At 34.0% G+C, this 21,951-nt stretch overlaps 1 protein-coding gene across 1 annotated transcript in view; it reads left to right on the forward strand.

Moving 5' to 3' along the window:
* The window catches only part of LOC118200260 (cAMP and cAMP-inhibited cGMP 3',5'-cyclic phosphodiesterase 10A-like), a 234,828-nt gene that overhangs the window by 10,744 nt on the left and 202,133 nt on the right, over window positions 1-21,951 (forward strand). The window contains exon 3 of the mRNA XM_085826198.1: window positions 11,834-11,910. Coding sequence (XP_085682324.1) covers window positions 11,834-11,910 — 77 coding nt within the window. The remainder of the gene's footprint in view (window positions 1-11,833; window positions 11,911-21,951) is intronic.

The raw sequence follows: 21,951 nt of genomic DNA on the forward strand, positions 1-21,951 counted from the left end.
AAGAATTTCTCTCTCCGCGATATGTACAGGAAATTGAGGAACACGTGTTCCTCACGTATTAGAACATACGTTAAGAAGAAACGTTCTTTGACCAAAAGTTTCTTCTTTGACTTTTTCGCGATAATTTAAACTCGGATTTTCGCACTCTTTTTTGCTCAAAATAACTAATCCTTTAATTCATTTACTTACGTGAAAAAATATTTTCTTCTCTTTTAAAGTTTAAAGCAATTTAAAACGATATTCGTTTTATGAACTCTTGATAAACATGACTTTCGAACTTCGACGCAGGCTTCGAGGTTTGGTGCTTTGGCGACAGATATTTCGCGCAGTCTCAGCTGTTTCCCTCTACGTTAGGACGGAGCCACTTCTGTTACGCAGATGTTTTCCTTCTTAACAATACATATTCTGTGTCCAGGATTCGAACCTGGGTCGATCAGGGTGGCTTAACTGATTGTTTACTTATTTAATAAAATACAGCAAAGCACAGGCGCTCTAACTACAATAGTATTGCTGAGTTTTTCTTTTCTGACACCAATTGTTACGTTATATTCTTCCTTCACGTTCGTACGGGGTTCGTAGATTTGGAGAGTATAACGATGACACTTGATGAAGTATCGAAACACACTTTATTTAGCCAATATTAATCAGGACAGCTCCAAAACACTTTTACAGTCGTCCAAGAACTACTATAAACACGCTGACACAATCAGCGACACAGCCTTCACACTATCAGGCTTTAACGGTGGAGACAGCTTCACTGCAAAGCACCAGAGTACAGCTCCCGACTCTGCTCGGTCGTTCTCGGAACTCCACGTACTCTCGAGACTCTCCACGCTACAACTCGCGATGCACTCGACGACACACAGAGCACAGCTCCCGAATCTTCGGTTCAGTCGTTCCCGGTGTTTAACACACTTTCTCGATGATGCACTAATCGCGATATACTAAGAGACTCTTCGATGCACTCGAAGAATAACTCGGCGCTAGACTTCGAGACACTCGCTCAATGACTGAATATCAGCTCGCTAGACGAGGCACACACTAACTGACTGCGGGCCAGCAGGGTTTATATAGCTTTGGGCTTGCGTTCGTGAACATTCTGGGCAAACCGGTAAGAATTCTTTCCAGAAGTTTCTCCATCCGTCCATGGCATTCCCGCCAATGTGGCAACCCTAAAGCTGCTTTGCGTCTGTACATTTCGTAACAGTATTTTATAAATAAGGAAGGTCGTGAAATCACCAGTGCAATCCCTATACTCTATACATAGGTTTACCCTATATATACAAATAAATATAGTTTTAAATCCGGGTTTAAACTATCAGTGTTCAGGGATTTAAGTCTCTTAAAAAATGTAAGATTGATATTTGCCTAATATCATACCCTATTATGATTGCCTTCAGTTTTACACATTCAAAATACAGCAACCTGATAGAACAATAAGTAAACAAAGGAACTGAAAGGCTAGCAAAAAATATTTAAATGAAAGCAAATTTCTTCCAAGGAAATCGAGAGAAACACATTGTCGTGCATATCAGGTTTTTCGTTTGTGACAAAATTTTTTAAATTACTGTGAGCAGAAAATCTAAGTGAGCGGCTGAGCTTGGAAAATTTTTAAAATAGTGCAAAATTTGTCCGCTAATTGGAGTTTGATAAGGAAAATGAAAGTAACATGTCATAAGGGACATGAAAGTAAAGTTCGTACCTTTGCCCAGAAATCTTAATATCTGTGGCTAGAGTTTTGAAGCTTTCATTACAATCTGACATTATATCCGCATGCTGAACTGCTCTAAGAATAATTTTGAATATTTAAATTAAATTGCAAAACTTAGAAATTTTAGAGCAATTTACAGGAAATTTGAATGCTTTTCTTAGTGAATATATTTGAGCTTCCTTTACTTATCAGAGGCCAGACCACGATTAAAAAAAGTAAATTTAAAAAAAAAAAAAAAAAAAAAAAAAAAAAAAAAAAAAAAACGTTTTATCAGCAGCATGACTTCATGAAAAAATATTCGATCCATATCTGAGTAACAGCGTCATCAACCACTTTAAGTTCCCAGTCATATCAAAAAACAAAGGGCCGCTAATGCTGTATAATGCTGACGTATAAATGGGGAAATAATTCTGTATTGTTGTAAAGAGTTGACTCTCCTTAATACGATTCATAAAGTCTTAAAGCAAATGGACTTTATAATGAGTAATCACTACAGCGAAAATGGATTTAATGTATTTTTATGAGTTATGGACTTTTTGCACGAATCCTTTTAACTCACCGGTAACTGGTATAAAGTATGCTACCATAAACATTAGATGTAAACATAGATTTTGTTTTCTGTGTTTGCCAACAAAAGAAATAAGTGTGATAATATGGAACTATCTATTGCTCTAGATATTTTTTGAATTTCTTTTCGGTGATGCGATTTGATAAATGTCAAACTCATCCCGGGATCAGAATATTTGTTCAGCATTAAGTTTTGAAAGAACTATCAGGTTCTGTGTTCCTCCTTACTTGCTTTGGGAACATTAACTGTCCTGACTCGGAACAGGGAGCTTACTAAAGCTATGTTCAATGAATTTGGGAAGTAGACAAAACACACAGGAAGTTTATACGAAACCCTTTATTTTTCTCTCTTTACAATGATTTCCGGAACTTCGGACTACAGAGACCAACCACTTGTGGTCTGAACGTAAGAATATAAAAAAATATTAACTAAAAATTTAACTAAACTAACTTTGGATTAATAAACAAGTGCCTAACTCCAAGATTGGCCGTAATTAACAAAAAGCCGTATGTAGTACAGAGAACTGCTAACACTACCATACGTTTAAAATTATCAAGAGGATTAAACCTCTGACCTTGAAGGCAACCAGCAACCGAGTAAAACTACTATGGCAAGCGGCCTGCTTCTAATAGCTCCTTCCTCTCTCTTGCTTGGCAAAAAGCCACAACTTAAGTACTTGGCGTTAGCAAGACAAATTTGCATAAATAAGTTAAAAGCTTTTAATTCTGGCCGGAAGTAGAAAATAAGAAATGATAGTAAAGATTTAACATAAAATAAACGTTAGTAAAACTTAAGATCCTTACAGAACAATAAAGGTAAAATCATCTGCTATTACATCAATACATCTAATTACATTCAGTTTTTTAATATTTCCTTCTCAACATACTTACCATCGGTCGAATGGAGAAGATCGTTAAACACTAGTAGGTCGCCAGGGTCTCAAACCCCGGCGAACGGACTCGTGAAGCATGGGGATTTTCGTAGTTTACACTATGTGTCATATAAATACAGCCAGGGTTTCTCAGAAAGTCCTACAAAGAGGCAACCTTTCCCTTAACCAAGAAGCCTTCTTGTGTTTTTCCTTATTTAATTAATCAACTATGGAAGTTCTATATAGCAATAACTCTTTTAATGTTGAAGCTTTATAAAGCTTATAGAACTTGTGAAGTGTTCAAGCAAAGAATTAGCGTACGTTCCATTTAACTGCTCCTAGAACATGATGTTGTTGCTCATTAATAAAATGCTGCAAATTTTAATCAATAAAATAATTTGACATGGCAAGATCAGGCATGACCAAGGGAATATGAAAAATATAGAGTTTTTTTTTTTTTTTTTTCATGCAAAACTCTTCAATCTTGGGAAAACAACGGACATTATCCTGGCCAATGCCAATGATTTCAAATTACGGAGTGCCTATGGTTTAAAACCATTTACCTCCTCTCTACTTTTTGTTAAATCTTCAAAAGCAACTTTGTACAATTAGGCTACTGGGAATTATCATAAAAATATGAGAAAGAATCAACAACGTGTTTTCTTAAAGAAAAAGGGTGAATTTCTTAAGGAAAAAGAGTGAGCAACTCTATTTCTTTCAAGTTCCAGTTTTTCGAAACTTGATTTAAAAGTCTCTTAATCCCTTAAACATTTTAACTGAACTTAGGTTTAGGAACGGGAAAGATGGACACCACACCATTTGGTTAATTGGTTTAGCGCCGTCTCTTCAATTGTTCAAAGTCCATAGTTCTATATTCAAAATCCAAGTCTATATTCAAAATCTACAGTTCAAGTCTATATTCAAAATCCACAGTTCAAAGTCCATAATCTACGGATATGGTTCAAAATCTATAGTTCAAAGTCTGCGAGTAAAGTAATAAGTTTACGTAATTCATATAGTTCAAATATACAGATTTTGCAAATATAGTTCAAATAGTTCATGTGTAAATATATAGTTCGTGCTAATTCAGAAGTCAAGCAACAAAAATCAGCGTTATATTTACAAAATTTTCACAGGACTAGTTTCGATGGTTTTACCGAACCACCATCCTCAGCTGCAAAACCGCAAATGAACAAGATAGGAAATAATAATTAGATAAGATAAGAAAACCTGGACAAGAATAAGCAAGTGGCGCCATCTTTAAGTGAAACCAGAACTAAAACATAATTTCTTTAAAGGCCGAAGGCAAAGTTGGATTGGAATTAGGATCGTTAACTAGAACAGAAAGATTTTTATGAATGTGAAGTGCCTCTAGAAAATCCAGTTCTCCAATGGAAGATGTTTTTTGAATAATTTTGTCAGCAAAAAAATTGAAAGTGTGATTTTCGGAATTAAAAGTGTTGTTTATTCTCCCATCAATAAAATTCCGAGTACCATACTCAAGGACCCCATTCCGGATATGAATTCCTGGGGTATTTATAGGATTCCTTGCCAGTGTGGTTTAATTTACATTGGCCAAACTAAGAGAGCCTTAAAATTTCGCATTAACATGAGGCATATGTTAGAAAAAAGGAAACACAGAAGTCTTCTATTGCTCAACATTGTTGGTCCGAAAATCACACTTTTAATTTTTCTGCTGCCAAAATTATTCAAAAAACATCTTCCATTGGAGAACTGGATTTTCTAGAGGCATTTCACATTCATAAAAATCTTTCTGTTCTAGTTAAGATCCTAATTCCAATCCAACTTTGCCTTCGGCCTTTAAAGAAATTATGTATTAGTTCTGTTTTCACCAACAGATGGCACCACTTGCTTATTCTTGTCCAGGCTTTCTTATCTAATCAGGCCCACCAGCGGCCGAGCGGTAAAGTCGCTGAACACTGGTAGTTCGGTCCGAGGTTCGAATCCCGCGAACGGGCTGGCTGCATGGGGGTGTTCGTGGTTTTCCCATGTGTAACGTGTATACGAGCCAGTTTCCCTTAGAAAGTCCTCCACGAAGGCATCCCTCTCCTTAGGCAGATAGCCCTCGAGGCTTTGTCGTAATTAAATAACCTAACCTAACCTAACCTATCTTATCTAATCATTATTTCCTATCTTGTTCGTTTGCGGTTTTGCAGCTGAGGATGGTGGTTCGGTAAAACCATCGAAATTAGTCCTGTGAAAATTTTATAAATATAACGCTGATTTTTGTTGTTTGACTTCTGAATTAGTATTTATTCGGCGTGTTATTGTGTCTTAAATATAGCTTGTATTTCAAAACGTCCATGTATATAGTTCAAATAGTGCATATACGTAGTTTAGGTAGTTCTAATAAAGAGTTCAGATATATAAAAAAAAATTAAGTTCCTAAAGTATAAATAGTTTTAAAGTTTAAATAAACTGTAGTTTATCAAACTGTTGAATGTTTATCTGTAAAATAAAGTTCGGGTAGTTCAAAGATAATGACTCTTAGTCAGTAGATCAAAGTATGTGATATGATATGTTAATAGTTCATAATTGTAAACTCGTAAAAGGTTCCTAACAAAATAAAATAGTTCGTAATTGGTGGTAGATAAGTTCGTAATTGGTGATAGATAGTCTTGACATCCAATGGAAACGTTTACTTTAAAAAAAAAAAAAAAAAATTGATGTGGACTTCACATGACTTCCTTGTATGGCCTATTAAATTCTTAACATTTTCGCTCCACTTTATTTAAACTTATTTACACTAATTTCACTAGAGATATATATTTCTTATTCAGTCAGTTCAGTTCTCATTTCGTGGCTGGCAAAAATACATAAAAACTGAAGTCATCTTCATTAAAAATTGTAAAATACAGGAAAACTTAAAGCACCAAATACAGTTAAAAAAAAAAGTTAAAGAAAAGCAATTTTTACAATTAAATTTAGAGGTTCTACGGGAAACATGCCATAGACTGGAATATATTGAATAGATTATAATCTAGTAATAGATTTTCTAGTAATAGTTGTGTTTTACTTTTTATAAAATTTTCAAAACTAAATCTCAAACCATGTTGAAAGTTTGGGTTATATATCCATGCTTAATTCTTAAAGTGATCCTGTCCTTTTCTTCACTAGTTTTGATTTAGATATATTCCAGAAAAAATTTTAAAATTCCAGCTATTATTCAAATGTATTCTACCAAATTGTAATAAGATAATTATTCTCAGCATTCAAAAGTTTTAATTAGACACTTCTTTTATTAAATTTCATTAGAGTTTTTTTTTAATAATTACAGAAGCGTTCTTAAAAACAGCATTCTGAAATTTGGTTTACATTTAATTAAAAATGCATTGATCTTTGGCTTTAATTAAAAATGGCATTAATTAAAAATGATGATGATGGCTTTAATTAAAAATGAAGGTGATGGCTTTAATTAAAAATGCATTGATCAGTACATTAAATTACAAGGTATTTTCTTCATCTTTCCGCATGCTTTGTTGTGAAATGAAAGCATACTCGACGCGTCCAGTGCTCTAGTCACGAGGAGGACATTGAACATTTTACACATCCCCTATTTTAAAAGATCCTAAGTAGATTAATTATTTTCTTATTCTTCTTTTCAGCTAGCACTAATTCTCCGATAGAGAAAAGAGAAAAGAAAAGAATCTGCTTTCAAACGAAATGTCAAATATTGCAAAATTTCATAGAAATACCACGGAAAAAATTTAGAATGAAGGAATAAAATCTACATTAATTAAAAAAAAATTTTTTTAAATAAATGCTAATAAAATAATTAAATAAATGCTTTAAATAATAATAATAATAACAACAACAATTTTAATTATCACAATATTCTTGATCATGTGTGATTAAACATAAAATCGTTTGGTTGCTAACAATAACGGACTTTAAATTAAGCTTGACTGTAGAAGAGGTATCTAAGCAAGCTGAATGCAGTCATTCATACATAAGTCAATTCTATACAATCAGTTCCATAGTTCCTTAAATTTCTGTTAGCATTCCGAAGCACTTTTTTATGTGGCAATACCAAGATATCGTTTTTAATAGTCTGTGAGTAAGAATCTTTATCATAGCTTAAAGAATTATTTTTAGCCCAAAGTGGCAATTTGCCCAGAAAGGCTATTCATTTCTCTTCGCCATTTTGCATCGTCCACTACAAAACGGCATTTCACTTTTGAAATTGTTGCCACCAAATATTGTTGCTGAATTATATTTAAAGAAATTAAATAACGAAGAATCTGCATGAATGTATGCGTATGTTTCTCGCACTGTGAAAAAACAACTCTACCTAAAGGTATCAAATTTTGAATAACGCAGTCCTCCACTCGAATATGGGCATCCGGAAGGCCACACTTCGAAATTGGAATTCGTTTTAATATCCATTTCCTTTTTTGTAAAATTTTAACGAATTTTTGATTAACAAACTCAACAATTTCAAAGCGACCGATGGCAACATTGTAATGAGGGGGAAAATATACTATATCTCCAGCGCGAGAGACTTTATATCGGAGATTCTAAAGATATGCTCTTTTTAAATATTTTGTGATATTGCTCTTGAAGTGAATTTTATGGTTTAAGTGCGAAGAGCATATTTAATAAATAAAAATAACACAAGAAACATTAAAAAATGCATCTTTGGGTGTAATATAAAATCGGAAAGCTTGCAGATTTTTTAAAATTTTTTATTGCATTTCAGCAAAGCCGCATAGTTTAAAAAATACTTTTATATAATTTATGATGTGCCCTTTTTTTCTGCTTCAGTGCGGGAAAAAAATAAAGGAAATAAAATTCACCGTCTATGAATATAGAAAAATTATTCTTTCTAATCTAACAAAGAGCACATGAAGTCAGTTCTGTTTTTTTGCATTTGTTGCAATAGAAATCAGATGCAGAATCTCTAGTCTTTTATTATTAGCATCCCAAAGTGTCTTGAATTATGTAGGGCTATCTTGAACTGTAACAAAGGGCACATGAAGTCAGTTCTGTTTTTTTTTTGCATTTGTTGCAATAGAAATCAGATGCAGAATCTATAGTCTTTTATTATTAGCATCCCAAAGTGTCTTGAATTATGTAGGGCTATCTTGAACTGTAACAAAGGGCACATGAAGTCAGTTCTGTTTTTTTTTGCATTTGTTGCAATAGAAATCAGATGCAGAATCTCTAGTCTTTTATTATTAGCATCCCAAAGTGTCTTGAATTATGTAGGGCTATCTTGAACTGTAACAAAGGGCACATGAAGTCAGTTCTGTTTTTTTTGCATTTGTTGCAATAGAAATCAGATGCAGAATCTCTAGTCTTTTATTATTAGCATCCCAAAGTGTCTTGAATTATGTAGGGCTATCTTGAACTGTAACAAAGGGCACATGAAGTCAGTTCTGTTTTTTTTGCATTTGTTGCAATAGAAATCAGATGCAGAATCTCTAGTCTTTTATTATTAGCATCCCAAAGTGTCTTGAATTATGTAGGGCTATCTTGAACTGTAACAAAGGGCACATGAAGTCAGTTCTGTTTTTTTTGCATTTGTTGCAATAGAAATCAGATGCAGAATCTCTAGTCTTTTATTATTAGCATCCCAAAGTGTCTTGAATTATGTAGGGCTATCTTGAACTGTAACAAAGGGCACATGAAGTCAGTTCTGTTTTTTTTTTTTTGCATTTGTTGCAATAGAAATCAGATGCAGAATCTCTAGTCTTTTATTATTAGCATCCCAAAGTGTCTTGAATTATGTAGGGCTATCTTGAACTGTAACAAAGGGCACATGAAGTCAGTTCTGTTTTTTTTTGCATTTGTTGCAATAGAAATCAGATGCAGAATCTCTAGTCTTTTATTATTAGCATCCCAAAGTGTCTTGAATTATGTAGGGCTATCTTGAACTGTAACAAAGGGCACATGAAGTCAGTTCTGTTTTTTTTTTGCATTTGTTGCAATAGAAATCAGATGCAGAATCTATAGTCTTTTATTATTAGCATCCCAAAGTGTCTTGAATTATGTAGGGCTATCTTGAACTGTAACAAAGGGCACATGAAGTCAGTTCTGTTTTTTTTTGCATTTGTTGCAATAGAAATCAGATGCAGAATCTCTAGTCTTTTATTATTAGCATCCCAAAGTGTCTTGAATTATGTAGGGCTATCTTGAACTGTAACAAAGGGCACATGAAGTCAGTTCTAATTTTTTTTCATTTGTTGCAATAGAAATCAGATGCAGAATCTCTAGTCTTTTATTATTAGCATCCCAAAGTGTCTTGAATTATGTAGGGCTATCTTGAACTGTAACAAAGGGCACATGAAGTCAGTTCTGTTTTTTTTGCATTTGTTGCAATAGAAATCAGATGCAGAATCTCTAGTCTTTTATTATTAGCATCCCAAAGTGTCTTGAATTATGTAGGGCTATCTTGAACTGTAACAAAGGGCACATGAAGTCAGTTCTGTTTTTTTTTTTGCATTTGTTGCAATAGAAATCAGATGCAGAATCTCTAGTCTTTTATTATTAGCATCCCAAAGTGTCTTGAATTATGTAGGGCTATCTTGAACTGTAACAAAGGGCACATGAAGTCAGTTCTGTTTTTTTTTGCATTTGTTGCAATAGAAATCAGATGCAGAATCTCTAGTCTTTTATTATTAGCATCCCAAAGTGTCTTGAATTATGTAGGGCTATCTTGAACTGTAACAAAGGGCACATGAAGTCAGTTCTGTTTTTTTTGCATTTGTTGCAATAGAAATCAGATGCAGAATCTCTAGTCTTTTATTATTAGCATCCCAAAGTGTCTTGAATTATGTAGGGCTATCTTGAACTGTAACAAAGGGCACATGAAGTCAGTTCTGTTTTTTTTTGCATTTGTTGCAATAGAAATCAGATGCAGAATCTCTAGTCTTTTATTATTAGCATCCCAAAGTGTCTTGAATTATGTAGGGCTATCTTGAACTGTAACAAAGGGCACATGAAGTCAGTTCTGTTTTTTTTGCATTTGTTGCAATAGAAATCAGATGCAGAATCTCTAGTCTTTTATTATTAGCATCCCAAAGTGTCTTGAATTATGTAGGGCTATCTTGAACTGTAACAAAGGGCACATGAAGTCAGTTCTGTTTTTTTTTTTGCATTTGTTGCAATAGAAATCAGATGCAGAATCTCTAGTCTTTTATTATTAGCATCCCAAAGTGTCTTGAATTATGTAGGGCTATCTTGAACTGTAACAAAGGGCACATGAAGTCAGTTCTGTTTTTTTTTGCATTTGTTGCAATAGAAATCAGATGCAGAATCTCTAGTCTTTTATTATTAGCATCCCAAAGTGTCTTGAATTATGTAGGGCTATCTTGAACTGTAACAAAGGGCACATGAAGTCAGTTCTGTTTTTTTTGCATTTGTTGCAATAGAAATCAGATGCAGAATCTCTAGTCTTTTATTATTAGCATCCCAAAGTGTCTTGAATTATGTAGGGCTATCTTGAACTGTAACAAAGGGCACATGAAGTCAGTTCTGTTTTTTTTGCATTTGTTGCAATAGAAATCAGATGCAGAATCTCTAGTCTTTTATTATTAGCATCCCAAAGTGTCTTGAATTATGTAGGGCTATCTTGAACTGTAACAAAGGGCACATGAAGTCAGTTCTGTTTTTTTTGCATTTGTTGCAATAGAAATCAGATGCAGAATCTCTAGTCTTTTATTATTAGCATCCCAAAGTGTCTTGAATTATGTAGGGCTATCTTGAACTGTAACAAAGGGCACATGAAGTCAGTTCTGTTTTTTTTTTTTGCATTTGTTGCAATAGAAATCAGATGCAGAATCTCTAGTCTTTTATTATTAGCATCCCAAAGTGTCTTGAATTATGTAGGGCTATCTTGAACTGTAACAAAGGGCACATGAAGTCAGTTCTGTTTTTTTTTGCATTTGTTGCAATAGAAATCAGATGCAGAATCTCTAGTCTTTTATTATTAGCATCCCAAAGTGTCTTGAATTATGTAGGGCTATCTTGAACTGTAACAAAGGGCACATGAAGTCAGTTCTGTTTTTTTTGCATTTGTTGCAATAGAAATCAGATGCAGAATCTCTAGTCTTTTATTATTAGCATCCCAAAGTGTCTTGAATTATGTAGGGCTATCTTGAACTGTAACAAAGGGCACATGAAGTCAGTTCTGTTTTTTTTGCATTTGTTGCAATAGAAATCAGATGCAGAATCTCTAGTCTTTTATTATTAGCATCCCAAAGTGTCTTGAATTATGTAGGGCTATCTTGAACTGTAACAAAGGGCACATGAAGTCAGTTCTGTTTTTTTTGCATTTGTTGCAATAGAAATCAGATGCAGAATCTCTAGTCTTTTATTATTAGCATCCCAAAGTGTCTTGAATTATGTAGGGCTATCTTGAACTGTAACAAAGGGCACATGAAGTCAGTTCTGTTTTTTTTTTTTTTGCATTTGTTGCAATAGAAATCAGATGCAGAATCTCTAGTCTTTTATTATTAGCATCCCAAAGTGTCTTGAATTATGTAGGGCTATCTTGAACTGTAACAAAGGGCACATGAAGTCAGTTCTGTTTTTTTTGCATTTGTTGCAATAGAAATCAGATGCAGAATCTATAGTCTTTTATTATTAGCATCCCAAAATGTCTTGAATTATGTAGGGCTATCTTGAACTGTGTATTTCACAATTGTTTTTTAAATTCCAGATAAAGCTAAGGAAGGTGTATCCGAAGGTCCTAACCTAGTTGAAAAAGGCAGTAGCCAAACTCTTTTTTCTGCTCAGGTAATTAATTTACTTTGGTCTTAGAACATCTGTTTAGCCATTTTTGAGTTCAAACGAATTTACCTGCTGTTTAAAGTTACTATCAATTAGAAACGGGAGAAAGTAATTGAAACTCATTGTATTAGTATATCAGTCTGGTCTTCGTTTTATTAAGTATTGATTGAAGAAGTAAATAACCACAGAGCTTCATAAAATAAAATGAGAGTTTTATTAAAGCAGAAATTTATTTTATGATTGTGAGCGGAGTGTGTTCGGTTTATAAGGTATTTTTCCCGCGTTCTTAGCATGACTTCGTGGTGTAGCGGTCAGCACGATCGGCGCGTATTCGAGAGGTCCGTAGTTCGAGTTCCGGCGAGGGCATTGTTCATTTTTCATGTGTCTTGCTTCGAAATAACTAATGTCTCTATTGGGTTTGTAAATGAAAAGAAATCAAAATTTTTATATGATCTACATAGCGTGCTAGCGTGCAATTAATCCTATTATTAAAATGGGGTTGCGCATCATCAAACTTTTAAAAATTCGGCTCTTGTTTTTTTATTACCCGAAGGTTGGTAGCTTTGAGCTCAGTTGCCTGTTTTCCTGGGGCGTTACTTTTAATATCATAGTGTTTAAAACGGGATAATTGATTATCCCATGTACCAGACTTTGCTTTACACAGGGTGGATGTGTCAAAATTCTGTACCTGCTTAGGGTTAAAACTATTAAGTGTATTTAAAGCATTTCATGCTCAAAGTTCGAAACTTTCAGAAATTTCAAATTGCCAACAACTGAAAAAATTTAGCAAATAATCTAAGGCTAGATAAGTAGTTTCTTAAAGCGGGTGGTCAAAATGGCTAGCAGCGCTAGGTATAAAGTACCTTGGCATGTTCCAACTAGCGACTACATGGCTTGTAACAAAGAATAGGTAATCTCGCCTAAATCTGACTACTCAGTTTCAGGTGCAGAATCCGCTCGCATAATACTTCTTGCTATGGAAGAAGCGCAGAAAGTTAAAGCCATAAAGCTCTGCTGCCGCAGAAGCTTCCTCCCCATCTGTGAACAATTCAAAGGCTAAAAAGATAAAACCATCTATAACCCTACATTTCAGCACAGTGCTCGAACTGCATGAAAATGTCTTTCCAAATCTCACAGAAAGCATTCCCAGCGTGCAGACCCCCACACCACGAAGGCACGCCAAGAAGGCGGGAGGAATACCTTACATACTTCCCCTTTTAAAGAGTGACTGGGGTTTTTAGAGGACACAGTCGCCAAATCCCGGGTGGGGAGAATTGTCATCCACCACCCTTATAGTTCGGGCGCCACTGTAGAGACATTAGGTGTTTTTTTAAACAGGAGAAGTGAAAAATGAGCAAATACCTTCGCCGTGAATCGAACCACGGACCTCTGGAATACGAGCCCAGCGTGCAGACCACCATACCAGGAAGGCAGGCCAAGAAGGTGGGAGGAATACTTTACAAGCTATTTCCAAAATTAAATTTATTACACCTAGAAAAACTTGCAAGTACTCTGGAAAAAAATCCCACCCATAAAAAAATTACGCAAAATAATAGATATCAAATCCTCTCTCAAGAAAATCATGAAGAATCAGAATCATTGGAAATAATCGGTACTAAAAAATCAGAAAAGATCCCATCTATAGTAGGTTCCATCTATTGTAGAAAGTAGATCCCATTTATTGTAGAAAAGATCCCATCTATCTATTCCAGCGGAAGAAAACGCAGACTAGCTCTGTATTGATAAAAATGCTAAAAGAAATTTGTAGAGGCAAGTACGAAGTAGAAATGGAGGCTCAATCTATTTTAGTTTTGCTGAGCGATTCTAAATTCCCCCAATATTGTTGTAATATATGTCTTACTAAGCTTTTCATTTTTAATCAGTGAAGTATTTTAAAGTTATTTAACTTTCTTACAAATTTCATATTTTACTATTAGAAACGTTTAAATATTTATTCTGTTGTCCAGTCATTCTTATCGTACTTCACTCTTCTTTTACTTTGACATGCATTTGATTTATAATACACAGTTAATTAATAATGGTGATCATTATGAGCATCTGCAGAATTTTCATAATTCATAAAAAAATCGAACTCCCTTATATTAAAATCTTGGGATTTTAACTTCCTCCTCATCCATTTCTTTTTCACATATTGTTGTATTGTATTTATAGCAATTTATATTTAAATTATAATTTTCATAAACTCTTGCATCATAATTCTAGTTAACAGAAGATGTTTCTAACACCTAGGCACATATTAATCTTCAGTATGCAGCTTATTTTCCAGTCCTGTTTCAGGTGTAATAATTTGTAAAGTTCACTAATAATATTTCTAACTGTTGTAATTTGTATTATAACAATTTCATGCGATTTATAATATATTTCATTTATAATTTTTATAAAATTTCTCAGCTGTATTTTAATTATCAGCAAATACTCCTAATACTATGCATTTAACTTATTTCACTGATGCTTTTATGTTATATTCCTAATATTTCATTATAGCATACAGATAATTTTCACTAATTTACCAAACATGCAAACCTTTTCTTTAATATATTGTTCAACACATAGCATCTCATCAGCCTAATTTCAAGAGGTCTTACGAACAAACGGTAATGTCGCTAAACATTGGAAGTTCGACCGGAATTTCAAATCCCAGTGATAACCCAGCTCTTTCATTCTCTGTGCGTATTTAATATCGAAAACTGCATTATAAAAACTTCAGTTTATGAAGTAAAATTATTTTTAAAATTTATTCTTCAAAAATACTAAAAAGTTTCATTCATTGGTAATTTTCATCTTTACTTAGCGTACCTCTTTGCAAATCCCTTTAATAATTAAAATAATAATTAAAGAAATAAACTTTTTCTATGATTGATACCTCGGTGCATAATGCGGTGCATTGATTACGTAAGTTTTTCTCAAAACATAGACTTTATACGGATATAATTAAATTATGGATTATTTCTCCATCTAAATTTGCTTAACATGTTTATTCCGGAATTTTCTTGAAGGTACTGAGTATTATCCTTTAGCATGTTTATTCTGTAACTATACTTTGTAAAGACATTACGTTATTTCGTTGCCGGAGAGATGAAAAATTAGCAACGCCTTCGCCGGGAATCGAACCGCGAACCTCTCAATTACGCGCTGAGCTTGCAGACCACTACACCACGAAGGCTCGTCAAAAAGGGTCGGAGAAATACCTCTAGTATCGATTAATCGTTTGCACGCCAGTTAACCATATTAAATTTTCCAGTCTAGTTCAGACACCATGACTATATTATATCAAAGAAGATATTAAATCAATAAAAGCATTAACAGACGTAATTTATAGGAAATATAATTCGTATGTTTTACAATTATATAATTTATAATGCACTTAACTATTTGCTCTATTATTGTAATTAATGAAATATGTTTCGAATGCTAATGTGTGTGTTTACTATTACCTTCTATTTTTTCTGCTAGCTCTTGCATTCATTACTACTCTCTTTACTTGATAATTATATTTCTCTATATTTTTCTTATCCTGTTGGCTGCCTTTGGCTTCGAAAAAATAAAACTAGATAGCAACTCTCACCTTTTTGAAAAGGAGGGGAATTCTTCGGAATGAGATCGTTAAATTGCCCGGCAGGCAAAAGGGAAAATCTTAATTCCCGCGCTTACTTCCTACCTCCATGCTCGTGCACAGAGAGGGGGGGGGGAGGAACTTGTTTCTCACAGTTGGGTTTACTTCTGAAAACAGGTGGCTAAAATTATCAAAATAATGTGTGCCTGTACAAAGGGTGAGGAAGAACAAAACTGACACGGAGACAAAAGCCACTAAAAAACTTCTCGTGCGGAATTTAGCTACGCGACATCTGACACCATGGTGAGGAGTTTGCCTATTGGATTATGTAGGGGGTAGAGGGTTATTGAAAAATTTGCCACCTCTGGGATAAGGAATCTCGTGATAAATGGAATAGCATTAGTCATTAAGTTTTTATCGAGCCTCTTCATTTTTGAGTAAAAGGCTTCACTTTATTAATATAAAGGGTAAAGACCATTTCCGTTTTTAACTAATTAAAACAACCAACTGTGTCGCTGTTTGGAATTATTTGCTCTATTGCTATTTATATAAAAGTTTTTTTTAAACATTTCGGAAAGATGTTTATTGTTTGCAGTAAGTAGACTTGCTTCAGAGAAACAAAACATATTGCTTCTCAAAAGACTCATGGAGAAGACAATCTTAAGATCAAATTCATGTACCTATGAGTCTTCAGAGTGTCCAAACTCACTGGTACGTGGATGTGGTTTAATTTTACTATGAAAACAGAAATAATCAGAAATAGTAGATCTTTTTTATTACAGACTTCTGAGTTGGAGAATCTTTTCCTACCTTTTTAAACTGCCCACGGTAGAGCGACAAACGTCGCTGAACATTAGCAACGTCGCTGAACCTATGTGCACGAGCGACATAAGAGACAATTTCCCTTCGAAAATCCTCCACGAAGATATACTTAGGCAGAGAGCTTTCGAGTGCTTATCCATAATTATATACACCAAAAACAGCCTTCTTCGATGTGTTTATTGTTTTTAGAAAGCGTATGTCATGTACTGGCAAAATACAAAATTTCGCCATTTGGTGGAAATTCCCTTGCAATCCTTATGCGCCAGAGGTTATAAAAATGTAAATCTTTCCTTTTTAAATAAATGCATAAACCTTCATGAGGCATTAATTGCGATGAAACAAAATTATGTTAAGTACTTATTTTTTTGAAACTCAGGATTTCTCATTTTTAATTCCTCATTCAGAAAGATAGGATTTTATGTGTTCTCTATTTTCGAACTTCCAGGGACTTATTTTTAAATTAGATGTTCTAATGTAATTAATTAGCTCAAAACTGACTTAGATATTAAACTGAAATATGTGTACACACATATATAAACTATATAATTCAGAAACGTGGCTCTGTTGTTGGAAAAAAGTTCTTTCAGCTTCCTCCTGGGGAAAAAAAAAAAAAAAAATCTGAAATGTTTCAGATTTTAAATTACGTCCAAAGGGGCGTTTTTTAACATTTTGTGTGTTACCTTTCTTTATTAAATATCATGTTCCTCGCACTTAAACCATAAGATCCAGTGCAACAGCAATATCGCAAAATAGTTTTAAAACGAGCATATCTTTAGAATTTCCGATACGCGCTGGAGATAAAAATGTTTTTTCTGCACAACGTTGCATTGCTCGCTTTGAAATCCTTGAGTTTGTTAATCAAAAATTCGTCAAAGTTTTAAAAAATAGGAAATGGATCATAAAACAAATTTCAAATTTGAAATTTGGTCTTCCACATGCTCATATTCGTTGGAGGATTACGTTATTCAAAATTCGATGACTCTATGTACCGTTGTTTTATCACAATACGAGAAATATACATACATTTATGCAGATTTTTCATTATTTAATTTCTTCAAATATAATGCAGGACTCTAACATTTTGTGCCAACAGTTTGAAAAGTGAACCGACATTTATCCCTCCGACGCAAAATGCCAAAACGAAACTAATAGTCCTTCGGGATTCAAATCCCTTTGGACTAAAAAAAAAAAAAAAAATTACTTTGAATTGCATAACTTACTTGCAATACATTTAGCTCAGTTTTGTTTTATATGTTCTTGGCTAATATTACATTATTTTGTGCTTTCCTGTTAGTTTACCACTACATAACGATTTTAATTCTGTGTAATTATCTATTTCTTGATATTTTATATATGAATTCTTTTGAATCTTTAAAGGCAAATTTTTGAAGATGCTGACATTAGATTGTTATCTAATGATGTTTTCAGGTAGTAATTCTTCAATTCCGCTCTATTTTTTTACTTCCTTGTACGAAGTAAAGGAAGTATCGTAATCACGAAGCCCGAATTTCGAATTTGTTTTATTATCTATTTAAAATTTTGTAAAAGTTTAACGAATTTTTTATTAACAAACTCAACGATTTCAAAGTGAGCAATGGCAACACTGTACGGAAAAAAAGCATTTTTATTTCCAGCGCGCGAGACAGTGTATCGGGAATTCTAAAGATATGCTGTTTTTAAATATTTTGTGATATTGCTGTTGAATTGAATTTTATGTGTTTTAAGTGCAAAGAACATGATAAAGGTAACATACAAATCGTTAAAAAAACGCCCTTTTGTGCGTGATATAAAAACGGAAAGCTTTCAGATTTTTTTAAGACCTAAATCGATAGTGTTGAGACTGCATTCATAAAATTATGTTTCTTATGTTTCTTTATATTAAGAAAGATTAGAATAACACTCATGTCCATAAATTAAGGATAATGCAAAATCAGGCAAAGGAAGAGTTAGAAGCAAAACAAATTTGATTTATTTGTAAAGCTTATTTATTAAACAAAATGTAAAGAGCAAAAAAAGATGCTATATGTTTGATATTATTATAAAAATTAGCAATTTTTTCTCCCTGGAGCAAATTACAAAAAAAAAAAAAAAAAAAAAAAAAAAAAACTATTTACAAAAAACCAATATTACATGGTTGGTATGATTGTTAATACATTGTATGTCTCCCAGACGATGCAATACAGTCCGTACAACGCCTAGGCATGCTGAGTATCAAATTATCGATCTGATCTTGGGGGATATTACACCACTCAAAAAGCAATGCCCTCCGAAGTTCCGGAAGACATGTAGGAGGAAGTTGACGGGCTGCAACTCGTCGGCCAAGCCTGTCCGACACGTGCTCTACTGAATTCAAGTCCGGTGAGAATGCTGGCCAGTCCATACGGTTGATATCCTCCGATTGAAGGCATTTGCTTACGACGTTTGCACGGTGAGGACGGCCGTTGTCATCCATAAACACAAATTGTGCGCCCACGACGCCCCGAAACAAACGTACATGTTGTTCCAGAATGACGTCCCGATAGATTTGGCTTGTCATGGTTCCAATTTGAACATGCAGGTCAGTTCTGGAACCCAGAATAATTCCACCCCAAACGAGCACTCCTTCACCACCGTAACGGTGTCGTTCAATGATGTTTTCTTGGTGGTAACGGATACCTGGAGCTCTCCATATTTAAATCCGGCGAAAATCAGACTGCAAGCTTAACCTGGACACTAGCGTCTACATCCCAAAACGGCAGTCTATGAGAGAGGCGATTCTATTATTTTCATCGGGGAGTAGGGAAGTTGGAATGGTTTTCTGAGGAGCGGCAGTGCGCGATGTTTGCTTACATTAGGAAGTTCAGAAAATTGCAAAGGTGGATTGCCATAGTTTCTGCGGTTACTTTCAGGGAAATATTAGGCAGTTTTTTTTTTGGTTTGCTGATAGATGGCAAATAGATAATTTACCTTTATAAATCCGCGTTTATCTATTTCAACTTCAGAAGATTTAAGATGAAGTGAATATATTTAACACAACAGAACGCAAGCTTAAGACTTTTAAATCTTTTAAAAAACAATACATCGATAATTAAAAATATTATTTATAGTTCATTACTAAAAACATTTTATAAATGCATAGTTATCATATAATTAACAATTCATCCATGCATTATCTCATTATTTATTATAATTAAAAGAGAAGATATTTTTTACAGTAATGTTTAAAAATTTGCTGTTGTCTTTTAAAAGATTTACAAGTCTTAAGATTGCGTTCTGTTGTGTTAAATATATTCGCTTCATCTTAAATCTTCTGAAGTTTAAATAGATAAAAGCGGATTATAAAGGTAAATTGTCTACTTGCCCTCTATCAGCAAACCGAAAAAACTGCCTAATATTTCCCTGTAAGTAACCGTAGAAAATAAGGCAATCCACCTTAGCAATTTTTTGAACTTCCAAATGTAAGCAAACATATAGTCCACTGCCGTTGCATTCCTCAGAAAACCATTCTAACTCCTCTACTCCCCGATGAAAATAATAGAATCGCCTCTCTCATAGGCTGCCGTTTTGGGATGTAGACGCTAGTAACCTGGACTCGTCGGAAAACATCACATAAGCCTACTGTTGCGGTGTCCACAATGCATGCTCTCTACTCCAGGCTAACCGCAGGCGACAGTGAGTTGCAGTAAGTGGAACGCATCTGACAGGTCTACGAGCATATTGACCAATCTGCCCTAAGCGTCTGTACACGGTCTGCCTTGAAATTGTCGTACCATTGGCTGAAGAGAGCTGATGAGACAGGTCCGAGGCTGTGCTCCGCCTGTTTCTTTTGGCAGTAACTGCCAAATACCGGTCCTCATTCGGCGTTGTAACTCTGGGGCGACCGGAGCTGTAACGTCCACTCACATTACCATCATCTTGGAATCGTTGCCAAAGCCTGGAGATGACACTCTGGGCAATTCCAAGTTCGTCTGATACTTCCAGTTGGGTACGCCCACATTCCAGACGGCTGGTAATTCTACCACGGAAAAAATCATCCAAATGCGTCCTTTGTGTCATATCTATTCGGTTATTGCACTGAAATGCTTATAAAGCGCCTGCGAACAATTTTACTTCTTTGCCTGTATTCCTTATATATCACTCTCTTATACTCTCATCATTGTGACGTACCATCGGTGTCATCTGGTTACTTCCTAAAATTTGCATATGATTCTTGAAGATGTGTGTAGTGATTTTACAGGTGATATATTTATTTTAGAGTTCGATTTCCGTGTGACTCCGAATTATCCTTAATTTATGGACATGAGCGTATATTATTTATGGCTAGGAGTAGTATTTAATAAAATAATATTCTTAACCACTTCTGATGTACTTCGTGTAATTTCAAATCGGTAATATAAGTTGAGTTCTGACATATTTGTGTTGATCGAAATAAATTTTATTAGATTATTAGCGAACTTGCACATTCAATCTATTACAAACCCGTGCGAACGCAACAATATATATAAATAACCACCACACTCTATCTCGCTTAGAAGTCTTACTAGGCCTTTATTTTCCCAATCATTGGTTGCAATTATATATACTAGAAATTACAGTAGTGTTTCATATCCCGAAAATATGCATGTTTTCGCCAAATAACGAAATCTAACTTTTAATGCAGTCTTCCGGTTCCTATGCTTATATTTGAGAAAGTTTTAAACTCATTATTAAGAAAAGAAAAAAAAAAAAAAAAAAAAGTGCAAGGAGCTTGACTACGGTGCGACAAAAACTGACAGAGAGATTTAGTTCCAAAATTTGCAATTTTTGATGTCGTTTTCAATTTGTCTTGAGGAATCGGTTAATTCAGTTATAATAATTCAGGGAAATAAGTTTAAATGGAGTCATACAGCGAAAAATCAGGCCTTACAAAGAAGTCACGTGGTGTCCATATCAAGTTTTTTTTTTTTTTTTTTTTTTTAATGAAGTACTAATGTTATTTTCCTTACTAATTTGAATAACTTTTAGTTGCTTTATAAAAGAAACGCAAATGTGAAATTTTAACTTCTGTCGTGCTTGTGCATTCAATGATTCAATATTCACTGGTTTAATTATCAACGGTTTCTTATGACCCACCAATTTGATCCCTATTTTCTTTTCTTTTAAAACTAAATAAACATACTACATACTCTTTAGAAGTTACAAATCATTACTGGAGTGAGAACGGGTCGTAATTTCGTAAAAGACAGCAATGGAAGTGTCCAGGACTAACTTCTCACAGCAATTCTGATTATTTCTTTTGATTACCAAATCATCAACGCGATAATAACTTTAAGAACAGAAATCTTTGAAATCTACCCTTTCGTAAATTTTCTTCCAAGAGGACGTTTTTAGCAGAATTTAAAAAAGTGACTAAATTTTAAAATGCACTTGCTTTTACTGATTTCTTTCATTCAGTCTTTTCTAGTTTTTCTTTGTTCAATTATGTGTTCCTTTTGTTCAAAAATTTATATTTATGAAGATATTGTTTTAGCATTTTAAAATAATGAAAATGAAAACTGGATATTTAAGCACTAAAAAAAGGGGGGGGCAGGGTATTCTTGCGTAGCTTGAAGTAGAAATATTTTGCGCTAGATGGGGTGGAAAGGAAAATTGTCGAATCAAACTCTAAATAAAAATAATGAAATTATATTCTT

Source organism: Stegodyphus dumicola, chromosome 11 (assembly GCF_044657685.1).
Source record: "Stegodyphus dumicola isolate Sdum_Otavi_A_Nest chromosome 11, ASM4465768v1".
NCBI classification, from domain to species: domain Eukaryota; kingdom Metazoa; phylum Arthropoda; class Arachnida; order Araneae; family Eresidae; genus Stegodyphus; species Stegodyphus dumicola.